The 13266-nt window shown below is 37.7% G+C and overlaps 2 protein-coding genes across 3 annotated transcripts; one reads left to right on the top strand and one right to left on the bottom strand.

Moving 5' to 3' along the window:
• Positions 1-1169: 1169 nt before the first annotated feature.
• Positions 1170-3931, top strand: rbp5 (retinol binding protein 1a, cellular). Its single transcript, XM_054621685.1, has 4 exons — positions 1170-1565; positions 1995-2179; positions 2648-2749; positions 3610-3931. Exons 1-4 carry the CDS (start codon positions 1490-1492, stop codon positions 3661-3663), a joined length of 417 nt encoding a protein of 138 aa, XP_054477660.1. The 5' UTR covers positions 1170-1489; the 3' UTR covers positions 3664-3931.
• A 95-nt stretch (positions 3932-4026) lies between these two features.
• On the bottom strand, positions 4027-13089 carry LOC129109556 (tumor necrosis factor receptor superfamily member 5). 2 transcript variants are annotated; one of them, XM_054621655.1, is made up of 8 exons: positions 12435-13089; positions 12142-12267; positions 10722-10868; positions 10509-10602; positions 9924-10000; positions 8713-8820; positions 6339-6485; positions 4027-4901 (listed from the first exon to the last, which is right to left on the bottom strand). In XM_054621655.1, the coding sequence occupies exons 1-8, from the start codon at positions 12499-12501 to the stop codon at positions 4720-4722; spliced, it is 948 nt and encodes a 315-aa protein (XP_054477630.1). In that variant the 5' UTR covers positions 12502-13089; the 3' UTR covers positions 4027-4719. The 2 variants fall into 2 exon arrangements, with proteins under 2 accessions (XP_054477630.1, XP_054477629.1); XM_054621654.1 differs by having other exon boundaries at positions 6339-6488; positions 12435-13088.
• Between the last annotated feature and the right edge of the window lie 177 nt (positions 13090-13266).

The raw sequence follows: 13266 nt of genomic DNA, 5'->3' as shown, positions 1-13266 counted from the left end.
GTTCTTTATGTACTTCTGTTACTTAAATTTTTACATCAAACACATTTTTGTCAATTTATTTTTCCTCACTGACCAGGAATTTAATATCATCAAACCTTTCTCTCTCTATTTCCTGGGCTATACGACTGCTTTTCATATGGAAATTTGCACCTTTCTCAAATGTCAACATCTCCCAAAGGACACAGACCAATTTGCATTTACAAATTGATTGACTAGTCTTTTGAACTCCAACACCTAACAATCTCATGTTGTTCAAGGTTTGATTACATCAGTATTTCAGACAGTGATTTAGTCCTATAAATGTTTTGTCAACAGCTGTTTCTTAATCAAGAGTGACCTTTGAACCTCAGCGTTTAAGTCCTTAAATTTACAAACAACAAAATGGAATTTTAGACATCTTCAAACTCCATCTGCTGCTGGACATCGAATCTACTACATCAGTAATCTTTAGGGAAATATGTTATATCATGTTGTTTATCAAGCCCAAAAAATACAGAATGGACCTTCAACCTGCATATACAGGGCCCGGGAAATCGGTTGGTGCAGTATTTAGGCATCACTAAATCTGAAATAAAACGTTTACTTTTCTCTGGTCACAACCCAGTGGTGGAAATCAAATAATTACATTTACTCAAGTAATATACTTAAGTACAGTTTTGACCGTTTTTTGAGGTGCTTGATGCTACCTCGCTTTGACTTAAATCCACAACAATTCAGAGGCAAAAGATTGTACTTTCAACTCCACAACATTTACTTGATACCTTCAGTTACTTTGTAGATACAGATTAAGAACAAAAAATATTATCAATTCATAAATTACAATGTCTCATTTTAGGTCAAGACTTTCACAAGCTACCAACCAGTATATAGTAATGACAAATAAGCCATACCAGCTGCAACATTAAAGTAATGAACACATTAATGCATCAATAATATACATTATTCTGAAATAGATCTACATAATCTGTACTTTGTACTTTAAGTATATTTTATTGCTAATACTTTTGCACTTGAGTGTTTGACTTTTGTTCCCACTGGGACTGTGAATATACTGGTCATCTCCCAGTATAAATTAACACTGAACTCTGTAACATGCATGCTCCATACATCCTCACCCCGCCCACCTCATGTTTTAGGGACCGGAAGCACCGCCTCTGAACTGATCCCTCTGGATAAAGCATGAGCTGAATGAACCTCCCCCTAAACTTGGTCCTACAAAAAAAACAAAAAACCCCCATCCTCAGTGAGTCACAGCTGACTGCAAGCGATTTCGCAAATCCAGTAAGAGTCCCCACCCGAGAGGACGTTCCCCGAGGACAGAAACACTGCGCAACAGTCTCATTTTTACGCGTCCGAAATCCAGGCGTCGTCCAGAAACGTTGAGTAAGTGAAACTGATCTCAAAGAAAGGCGTCAACAGATCCAGACTTGACTCGAGGGGGGAAAAAAAGTAGACATTTCTGCTCGTCTGGAGTTTTGGAGGGAACAACATGTCTAAACCTAATTATTCCGGCACGTTTCATATGGTGGAGCAGGAGAATATGGACTCCTACCTCGCAGCTTTAGGTAAGACTCTTTTTATCACAGCTGTAACCCTTACAACAAGTCATTTTTATTTATCAAACCCCATGTTCAGACTTTTGTTGCACCTTTTTTTATTTTGATACTTGTATATTTCTATTGCTTTGCTGCTTTGAGTTAATCGTTTTTAAATCATTGATTTCATAATGTGGATCATCTTCATTTGCAGCTGCACATTAGTGAAAGTAAATCACCACCTTGTCCTTTCCATGAACCCAGACACACACACACACACACACACACACACACACACACACACACACACACACACACACACACACACACACACACACACTCAGAGGGGTGGATCCACTCTGTCTGCACTCTGACAAGACAAAGCCCCCCTTTTTAATAAAGAAACAGTAACGTACAGCTCATAATACACTAATATATTGTATAATCGTCTTCTCTCAGATATAAATTTTGCTCTGAGGAAGATTGTGTGTTTGCTGAGGCCCACCAAAGAGATCACCCATGACCCGGCCACAGGGTTAATGAAGATCCGCACTCTCACCACTTTCAAGAACTTCAACATGGATTTCACTATCGGAAAAGAATTCACCGAAGATTTGGGACCAGTGGACGGTCGTACTTGTCAGGTTTGTGTTGTTATTCTGAATATAAACATTGACTTGTTTGGACAGGCTTGCTGATATGATAAATATACAGTATTATAACTTGTTATACAAGTTTGCTTTGTGTGATTAAATTAACAATCCCAGCGGAAACTCAACCCGCCTACTGTTGTGTTTTTGTGTTGTAACTACCCTCTGCGGCTTTAATCCCCATTTGGGCCTACAATAAGTTATCAGTTTGTTTAAAAAGCAGTGGTTAACAACAACACTCTAATAGTGCTCAGTTTCCAAACACATACAGGAATCAGAATTAGCAGCACAATCTTACAGTGTACAAAATGACACAAAAAGAGAGAAAACGGAACCGAAAGACAAGAAGAAAAAATAAGGTTTTGAACTCACGGCTACACTTTTAGCAATGAAGAAAGACTTATGTGAGCTGCTTTACATACTGATTGCTTGCAGTAACTCAACGTGTTTGTCTTCATGCAGACTACAGTGAACTGGGATGGAGACAACCTGCTTTGTGTACAGCAAGGCGAGAAGGAAGGACGAGGCTGGACACACTGGCTGGAGGGGGACAAGCTGAATTTGGTATGGATGTATAGGGAGGGAGAGAAGGGGATAGAAGAAGGGATAGGAAACAAGGAAACTAAAAGCACTAAAGGGAAATGATAAAATTGATATGCTAAACATGCAAATAATACAGGGTTTGAAAGTCTTCATTTCCTTATTCAGTTGCACTACCGTACTTCCGTCTTTGTGGGAAGAAAAAGGTTTGTGTAAAGGTTTGTGGGGCTTTGTGCATGCCTGAGGGGGGGAAGTAGGAGCCTACAAAGGAAGGCAAACACAAAAGAGGCAGAAGACTCTTGAATGCATGTCTTTTATAAAGTGCTACAATAACTCAGGACCAAGAGAGAGGAGTGTTTTTTTTTTTTTTTTTTTCTCGTTCTGGTTTTAAAAGAGTTGAAGCTTACAAATAATCTGTCCATGCTAATTAAGATTTCAAACAATCTCTATTGTCTCATTAAATAGCTCCTGCAGGATTTCTAATAACTATGTTGCAGCCAGGACAAAGCTCTGTGTTGTTGAAATTTAGGAGAGAGTTGGGAAAGAAAATGCCAGCGAGGATCAGGATTTAGATTGGTGGATTTTAAAGGTTACACAAAACAGTGGAGGTGGAGCAGCGAGAGAATAATGAAGAGTGAGTGAGGACGAGGGGGAGCTGGAGGAGGAAAGGGGGGGGGGGATAAGTAGATGGTGATTTGAGTGGGAGACGGATTACAAGGTCAAAGAGGGAGGTGGGAGTGGGGTGGGATTGTATTTTGGATACAATCCCTGGTTTGTGTATCACTTATTTAACTCTCCTTTGATGTGACAGACTTTCTTCCTGTTCATTTACACCCCCCCCCCCCCTCCTTCTCACCCCCCATGTGGTCTTTTCCTCTCTGCAGGAGATGAGAGTTCAAGGCATCGTTGCCAAGCAAGTCTTCAAGAAGGCTGTTTGAAGTAACTGCAAATGTGAATTTATTCTAGTGAAAGACTCTGTACAATGTTTATAGTTTAAAAAAAATTCTAATCAACATTATTTGGAAATATCACAATAAGACTGAACATCTTTGAAGATACTGAAATGTAAATGTACATTTTAATTGTCTGATGGTACTAACTGGAAAAAAGAGCAGCTGACGAAAATGACTTCTGTAAACATTCCAGACATACTTCCTGATATTGCACTATCTATCTTCACAATGTTATAAACAAATCATACATCTGTCAGGCATCACTGCTGCATCTTTAATTCGTGTGTGTGTGCGTGTGTGTGCGTGTGTGTGTGTGTGTGTGTGTGTGTGTGTGTGTGTGTCTTGGCGCTGCACTTTTTAAAAAAATGTTTATATTTATATAAATACTGAAATTCAATAGTCAAAATCTGCATTACAGTATACTTTAAAAGTTTACAATTCTGGACCTGAATTAGACGCTGAGGTTTGAACAATATGTTGAATTCGATATCCTTTAAATTATAATTACAAAACACACCATTCACAATAAAGGTAAAGCCAGGAAATAATTAAACTAATCCCATGAAAAGACCAATTTTAGGTAGATCAGTCTCTCAACTCCCTGTGGCACAATCCCATTTGTTCGTAAGAAGGTGTATAAAACCACAGACATACTTGTTAGAAGGATGCATTCATTGGGGTTTGGGCTTTTTCATCGGATATGACTAAAGTAATAAACATATAGCTCCTATCTAACACTAGTTCTCATCAAAGGGACTGACTCAAGTAAAGAGCTGCACAGGGATTTAAAAAGAACATGTTTTTGTTCATTGTAAATGCATCACAGAAATATCACATCACTTGAGCTGAACTTCTCGTTAAAGTCCTGCAGGGGGCAGCAAACCGTCAGCCACCTTAAACTCTTCAGAAAGAGAGAAAACCTACTGTTTTTTTTTGGTTTAAATAGTTCCAGTTTAAGGTTTGAAAACTAATTGCAGCCTCTCCAAGCTGCAGAGGGACTGTGAGCTCCATCATCATACTGTTGCAACAATATTTACTTGATTATGTCCCACACCACTCGTCCTCCTGTGGCTCTGAGTAGGTCCTTTGAAAGCTTCCAGTGCGATATGCAGCACTTCCATTGATGTGGTTGGATTCAATGAACGAAACCGAGACCTTCAGTGGAATTATAGGAGCGCTGTTGTCCAAGTGCTCTTGTGTGTCGCAAATGACCACGCTATCATCTGTGGAGGATAATGAATGATACAATCAATGTTCAGAGAGACCATCCTTCAAAGTAATGTTACATCACATATGGTTTGCTCTTTATGTGATCAATGGCCATCTTAATTGGGCTGAAAGCTTTTATGAGCATAGGAAGTCATTATAGACTTGGCTGGAAAAGGTAATACATTTTTTTTTTCACTCTAATATACAGATCGTTATCAATTTAATGAAAAAAGTGTCTTTGATACTGGTGGGTTGAAGATAAGATAAGATAAGATAATCCTTTATTAGTCCCGCAGCGGGGAAATTTGCAGACTTACAACAGCGTAGAGTAAAGTGCACACAAGAGACATAGTAGAAGAAGACAAGCTAAAAATAAAATAAAACAAGTATTATAAATAAGCAATAAAAAAAAAACAGTAGAAAAAACAACAATAACTGAAATATTATATTTATAGACAGAGAAAAAAACAACTATTTTAACTATTTTTTAACTTTTTTAACTATTATTGCACAGTGTAATGTATTGAACACCAGTCTACAAAAAGAGTTTCCCCCATTTGGTGCTTTTATGATAACTTAGAACACTGTCTATCAAAGGTGTTGAGGTTTGGTGACGGTGACGGCCACATATTCATCAAAGCCTTATGTTTCTCCATTTTATTCAGGTTGGTCACCAATCTGTACATTTTCCATCTTAGTTCTTCTCAAAAATATATTGTACCAAAAGCAGCAAAAGACTACAAAGAGTGACAACTTGAAGAAAAAAGTAACATTAACATTCTGAAACCACACATGGCTGATGTGGAGCTTCATTAATTGTTTACCTTACTGCTGCTGCCTACATATATATTTATGTGTACAGTGGTGACAGGTCATGTAAAGCAAGTGAGACAAAGCCCTACTTTCTGGCATCAGAAAAAGTTGATATAGTTTGGATAAATGCATGACATAAAAATCATTAGCTCTCATTCATCATTACTCTACAATACTGGCTCTACTGGCTCCTGGTAACCGGAAGTTCCTAAAGTTTTCTTTTCTGAGATAATATGAACTTCTGTTACTATAAACAATGTGGATTAGGTTCTACAGGACACTTCGGTTCCCACAACCCCTGGGACTTTGTTATTAACCAATCTCCTGGCTAAATTAATTAGATTTAAGGAGGAGCGGTTATCTGTGTGTTTTATTCGGAGTGGAGTGGTAAAACGGGCGAAAAGTATGAAACTGCACATTATGCCGATTACATGTTCTGGTTTTGTGCCTCTCTGACGTAGTATTGAGGTGCACCCGTGGTTTAGAGGTAACGGTAAAGCCACCGACCATGACCCACAATTGTTTAAGTCTGACTTGTTTCAAGTCACACACATCTCACTACTGTCAAATCTCTTATAAAGACATAAAAAAATCCAATACATACACTACTTTATTGAATAGGGTAAACTTGATAGTACCTGGGTTAAAAAGTGGTATTTTGCAGCCCTCCATGACGCAGGTCTCTTGGCAGTGACCGTCCAGCTCTTTGATCGGTAGAGACAGATCCAGCTGAGTCACTGGTGCTGCTGGTACCATTTCAACCAGAGAGACAGCCACACTGGGGTCTGCTGTTACATATAGGGCCAAAAATAAGCGTAATCAGTATTAATGCCACGAATGATATCTACTGTGTTCATGAATTAAATTTGACTTTAATAGTTTATGTATTTTGGAACATTATACTGGATATTCAGGACAAGAAATCTGTATGATTGGCCCATAGGGGGCACTATAATCTCTCAAAATTGAATCCTCCCATCTGTGGCACCAATAGTCATTGAAATGAAGTGTGATACCTGTAAGTATGTGAACAACTTTGTTTATAGGAATGTGTAAAATTAGAATTTAGCACAGCTCAGTGTGAATCGATATTAAATTGATACTCCTCCTCAACTGTATCTGAATCTCTCACCTCCTGTAGACTTGAAAGGTTGTTGTAAAAATGTTTTAGTTTCCTTTTTCTCAGTGGAAAAAAAAAAGCCAGACTTGACTCACAGCAGTGATAAATGGTGTCAAGTTTTTAAGATGGTGAAAAAAAAGATTAACCTCTGATGTAAAAAGTGTCAATGCAGCATCAATCGCTTATCAGCTGCTCACATGCTCAGTATTTGCCATTTTGGCTAAATGAACTGCTTTTTTATCTACTCTTTTTATTTTGAAGCCACCATGAATCGTTTTACTCTGAAATGTTTTACGAAAACCTTTCAAACCTTTTATGGAGCAGTGCCGACAGACCCTCAAAATACCCCATAATCATGGTGCGTCAGTGCGTTTGTGGTAATGGCCCCGCATCAGTATCTTTCTTGTCTAGCGGCCCTGTGATGACATAAACATGCTGCATGGTCCTATATGTATTTGGGTCTGAAAATTACCACAAACAGGGACCCACAGCTAATTTTTCATAATAGGTTAATCCAACCACCAGAAGAGTGAGTGACAACTCACTTAGAGATCTCTCCAAGCGTGTTTTAAGACATACAAATAGTAATAGATTATTACTTAGAATATGTACTTTATGTCTGGGTTGTTTTTCTACAAAAAGGTTCAGTTACCTAGTAGACGTTTCTTGAAGTTATCAAGAATATGTAAATATGTTTTATTTCAATAGTTTAACTACTGGATCATGATTTCTCCTGCTCACACCGAAGGGCCCAGTGTATGTGAACTGGAGGTTTCAAGTTTCCACTTCACATAGATTGTTTCAGGAATCTATCCTCAAACCCAAAAAGGAGTTGGTATTTTTGCACTCCTTTTTTTTTTAAAGTCAATGTTTCTTTTTGAAATGGGTTTATGGTCAGACGTATTAAATAAGGTCTGTGGTTAACACAAGCTTAAGATATTTTTAACATTTTGTTCTAGGATATAAAATATATCAGGAGGTACTACTGACGTGCATTTTGAAGCTTTCAAATGTCTTAAAAGAGGTAGTTGTGAACAAGTGACTAAATTAGACTTCAAAATGTCATTAAGCAAACTAGATTATCTTGCTGGAAATGGAAATGAATAAATGGAAATATCCCATTGGCTTTTTGTCAAGGGAACCAGTACAGTGCTGACTTTCAAGATTAGCCTACACATCCCTGCATCCCTGCACACACTATTGTGTAATCTACATACTGTAGTTTCAAAATAGTGGTGAAGCCCACCCTTTTCTCAATGAGTTGTATTTTGTATGTAATTTCCAGTATTGGCACATTACTTCAGTGGAAATACAATAAATGCCAATCATATATGACAGAACGTCAGCCAAAACAATCAGTTATGAGAGTGTATCACATGCGTAGGACCCGTTTCTCTGTATGAGTCGTTGCCTGTGAAGTGTGCGTCACATTATACCAAATAATTGTGTCAGGTAGAATATGTACAGGATGTGGTTTTCTCATTCAGTTTGTCATGTTCGCCGAGCTTGTTTAACATCACGTTAAACAGCTCCTTATTTAACCATTCTGAGTTAGACTAACTCATTAATTTTCTTCTTTTGTTACACTTCTTTTTGCATTAATTAATTCTAGACCACACTTCAAATTTATTCCAATTAATATGAAGATAATCTGGTTTGTAAATTTAATTTGAGCTAACTCAGATTTTAAGGATAGACTGGCTGTAAAGGAAACACTGGGGAGGTATTTTTGAAAGACATAAGCGTTGACCTTTAACTGTGCACTTCTCAGTAAATGGTGTCTCACAGTTTCTACCAGTGAGTAGGCAGGCCTGTACATCGCTTTGTGGCCTCTTCAGGAAGATTTTAACCAAAGTGCGTAAAAACAAAAGTGTTTTACATATTGTACACACCTGCTTTGTATGACTTGCGTTTTGACCTCCAGCAGATTACGCCAAACAGGATGAGTGCGGTCAACAAGAGTCCTGACCACAGGCCTGTGGGTAACATCCAGGGACAATCTGATAAACAGAGAAAGGGGATTTTAGAGGGACCTAAATGCATTTTAATTAGGTCTCCTGCCTCCTGATTGCACACCGTAGCAAATCTTCTGGGAAGTAAAGACGGAGTGAGTGACTACTGAATACTCCTCTTGATTCCTCATTAATAATATTGTAATGAATGAAATGACTTTGCCTATAAAAAAGGACTTAATTTCTATTCATTTTTTTCACACAAGAATGAAGCCAAGACATATCGTTATTAGTAATTATTAAATCAACATTAATAAGCAATATTTAATATTTATTTAGCAGGTACATTTTCCACCTGTTAGATCTTTATTAGAAGTTAAATCGGTATTTGATGTTTACTTGGTACGTTTCACTTATTATTTGACTCGATTAAACTGAGTAAACTTCAGTCACTAAAATCCCAAAATTGAAACTTCAGTGTAGAGTTCAAAAACACACAAGTATGAAAACGTTTCAATTTAGAAATGATGTACATGTGTTTTTTCTATATGCATTTTAAAAAATTGATTAATGAATAATTTTGATCAACATAGGAAGTCTAAAAATTACTAAATCTATTGCAATATTTGTTATTTATCTTTTTGATGATGATGTTGATGATATGGCAATAACATTAGTTACCAAGCAACATTATAATTTACTTGCAGTAATCTTTCTATTAGCTAGTCATTTACTTTTGGTGTTTTTTCAAAGCTGCTTGTTTTCGCCAGAAATGCAACCGTTAGAGCTGTGAGAGTGAACAAAAAACAGTAAAATTGATTTATTGTTTTCACATTGCCATTTGATATTGTTATTAAAATATAAATTACTGCAGGTTTAATGTCTGTTCACATAAGGTGACCCTTTATAGCCAGTCCTGCAACAAGTGGCTTACATTACTCTCTGCCTTAGGAATGATTTTCACATCTGTACTGCTTCTACTTCCTCTCATTCGGTCATATGACATATAGGAACTGAAGGTCAACAGGAACTCACTGAGTCAGATAAGAGCATGAATTGCACAAGTTGTTTTTTTTAACTATAAGATTTTAAGATCTAAAGAGACGATACACATTTGTAACAAGCGCCTTAGGGTTAAAATGGAGACCTACTAGATTTGAAGTTGCCACAGATGGCATCAGTTCTTGGGGTTCCGGGAGTTTTCACCTCTCTTCCAATGTCCTCACATCTGAAAACAACATACAAACCCAAACAAATTGGTATCCACATAATGTGTAGTGTATCTATAACTAGGGTTGGTAAATTCTTAATAAATTCTGGTAAATTTACAGAAATTTTCCAAAGGAAGTTAAGCTCAGGAATGTAGTAAACAAATATTTCACTTTGAAAATCACACCTTTTTAATAGTGAACTATTGGAAGGAAAAACACATTAAATCTGACATCCTTTTTTTTTTGAGGGGGGATCACAGGGAATGTTTTATGTTTGTCCCTGTACAACCTTCTGAATTGGATATGTAAAAACTTCACAGAAGCTAAAGAAACAGTTCCCATAGTGTGGAGGAGAAGATGTGATGTGGAAGTTTCGGGTATGTAGACTGATGATGTCAACCCAAACCAAATTTGTTCATATCGGCTGTGACTCGATGGATTACTAATGAATGATGCATATTACATTACATACATTGACATCCTTCAGCTTTAAAAATCAACATAATAGTGGAGACGTAGTCTGACCTTGTATGTGTTTTACAGGCCGAGTGGAAATCAGATACGTTGCTGTAGGTCCTGTCTTGACACGGAGCACAGATCGTGTCATTAGTGCGAGTGGCTGCAAAAAACAAATGAGTCTTTTCAGTTGCCATTTTGTTCTGTTGTACTATTTTGTAACATGTAAATGCTTGCTGTACTGCATGATAATTTATTTAACGTTTTACGTCGAAAGCTCACCTTGAACCTTGACCCCTTCACCCAGAGGGCAGTGGGTCAGTTGCTTGCAGTGGTCACACCGATCATCATCACAGTACAAACCCTTCACACACTCACACACCGTATCCTCTCGAGCTGTACAGTTCTTTACTTTCCTCTGATTGTTAACTGAAAGAGTCAAAGAGAGATATAGTTTGTGCTGGAAGAGGGATCAGTCTTCTGTTGCTGCTACTGTGGTCTCTACCATATTGTTTGTTTGTGTGAAAACATTTGGTCAGTGTTAAGTATGGAGCAGTGGTGGAAGAAGTACTACATACTTTTACTTTGAGTAAAAATAGCAGTATTACAATGAAATGATACTGTGTTACAAGTACAAGTCCTGCATTCAAAATGTCACTTAAGTAAAAGTATTAACATCAAAATATACTTAAAGTATCCAAAGTACGAGTACTAATTATGCAGAATGGAACATTTTAGAATAATATTATATCACTGTATTATAATTAGGGATGCATTGATGTGTAATCATCACTAGCATTGCAGCTGGTAAAGCTGGAGCTAATTTCAGCTGACTTTTGTACTGCTGTGTAGCAGAATCCACACCAATATATGATAGTTAATTAGTTATTTTTATTTTATTATAATAATCTGAATCTGCAAAGTTACCATCTGTTGTCTATTAAATGTCGTGGAGTAAATAGTACAGTATTGTAGTGGAGTATAAGTTTAAGGTAGCATGAAATGTAAATGATCAATTAAGTACAATTTGAGGTACTTGTACTTAAAGTACAGTACTTGAGTAGGTGCACTTAGTTACTTTTTACAACTGGGAAAGAGTTTAGCTAGACTATGAGACAGCGGGTCTCTGCACACAGACCTGTTAAGTCATTAGAAGAGACAAAACAACTAACTTGATTAATTCTCATTTGACACACAAGTTTTACAGCTGTCTGTGCTGCTGTTTGTACCAGAGTGAGTGCAAAGACAATACATGAGGCTGCACCCAGTAACCTGGTTAAATTAGAAGTGTATTGAGGTTATAATATTCAAGGTTGAAACAATAAACCTACTCCACACTGACAATTTTTTTCATTTTTAGGCTTGTTCAAGCGAATCACTGAAACTATGTGTTGTTAACACTGAGTGAAATATAAAGGCTTAAGGTTTTTTATTTCAGCCTGGCATACTTGGTATGTTTCATATATTTGGGTTCTCCACTTATATTTTAAGTAAAGTTAGGAAAATGTAAAAGTTTGGCTACTTTCTTTTCTAAAAATGGAAAAGAGGAAGATTGTGACGTTCACAGGATGAGAAAATCACAATCTATACTCTTTAAAAAAAGACAGCAAGTGGGAGAAGAGGAAGCGTGTTTGTGTTTGCAGTACAGAAGAAGTATGTGTGTGCGAGCATATACAGTACTGTATGTGTGTGGGGGACTTACTGGAACTGCAGTCCTTGCAGACAAGACATTTCTTGATGTGGTTTTTTGTGGCTGTGTAAGTGCCATGTTTGCATCCGGCACATTTGGTGATCTTCGTTTGATCACACTCAGATATAATGTACTGTCCTGGGAGAGTTAAGAAAACAGAGATACACAGAAGAATCTGATGTCAGGCTGTAAAGCAAATACAGTGTGTGAGGAAGGCTGAAACCCTGAATAAATACTGTCTGTCATCCAAAGAGAAAAGATAGTTAAGATAAGTTAGTGAGCGTAACTTTAAGAAGGTGACTGACCTGCAGCACAGCGATCACAGCATCTCCCATCCTCTCGGGTGTACTTATCCTCACTTGTGCAATTCATATTAGCCAATTGTTGCCCATTCGATTACAGTCCTCCACCTGTGTGTAAAATATCTAAGTTGAAGACTACAATGACAATCTTCCTCTATACTCCTCCTTGAAACCTGCTCATAACCCTTGAAATTACAGCTATTTAATTATTAGCTCAAGGAGTGTCACTCAAGGTGTAATCTCTTTACTCTTTCTCTTTTTCTGACTATCTCTGCTCTCTTTCTGCAGTCTGAACTGTCTGTGACTACAGATGTGTTTCCCCTTCTCAGTCTGCCTTACCTACTTCTCATGTCTTTTCTAATCCTACACAGTGGAAAACCCCAGTGACCCTAATCTGCTGTTTTCCCCTCCATGTCTCTCTCTCTCTACGTCTCTTTCTCTGTGTCTGTCTCTCCCCATTTCCTTCCTGCCCCGGCCCTCTTGCTGTGAAGTAAGCTGTGTGTGTGTTTCCGTATAGCTACAGGACCAAAGACTGATTTTGGTATTCTTACTGCACATAGCAGAGCAGCACAATGAGACATTTCCTCTCTCCACTACACCCTTTCCTTTCATTCCATCTCCATTGTTTCCACTGAACCTTTGTCCCAGAGGCGCAGGGATGTTGCTGAGCTAAAACTGCTAAAGAGATTTTGTAGTTAACTGTCGATCTAAAACTGTTTTGGCTCGGTCTGTCTTCCTGCCATCCCACTTACCAGCAGTCACTCCCTCGTTGTGGCAAACACACATTTTGTTTTATAAAAAATGCCTGCGTTTGCAAAATATGAGTGAGAGAGAG

The sequence above is a fragment of the Anoplopoma fimbria genome, chromosome 20, assembly GCF_027596085.1.
Source record: "Anoplopoma fimbria isolate UVic2021 breed Golden Eagle Sablefish chromosome 20, Afim_UVic_2022, whole genome shotgun sequence".
Classification (NCBI taxonomy): Eukaryota; Metazoa; Chordata; class Actinopteri; order Perciformes; family Anoplopomatidae; genus Anoplopoma; species Anoplopoma fimbria.
Note: the sequence above shows the minus strand (reverse complement) of the source record. Positions and strands in the feature narration are given on the sequence as shown.

Excerpts from the sequence above, each read along its gene's own strand:
- rbp5 (XM_054621685.1), top strand. The coding sequence starts at position 1,490 with ATGTCTAAACCTAATTATTCCGGCACGTTTCATATGGTGGAGCAGGAG. Across the intron at positions 1,566-1,994 it reads CTCCTACCTCGCAGCTTTAG|ATATAAATTTTGCTCTGAGG; the intron begins GTAAGACTCTTT and ends GTCTTCTCTCAG. Across the intron at positions 2,750-3,609 it reads AGGGGGACAAGCTGAATTTG|GAGATGAGAGTTCAAGGCAT; the intron begins GTATGGATGTAT and ends TCCTCTCTGCAG.
- LOC129109556 (XM_054621654.1), bottom strand. The coding sequence starts at position 12,501 with ATGAATTGCACAAGTGAGGATAAGTACACCCGAGAGGATGGGAGATGC. Across the intron at positions 6,489-8,712 it reads ACGCAAGTCATACAAAGCAG|CAGACCCCAGTGTGGCTGTC; the intron begins GTGTGTACAATA and ends TATATGTAACAG. Across the intron at positions 4,902-6,338 it reads AATACCACTTTTTAACCCAG|ATGATAGCGTGGTCATTTGC; the intron begins GTACTATCAAGT and ends TATCCTCCACAG.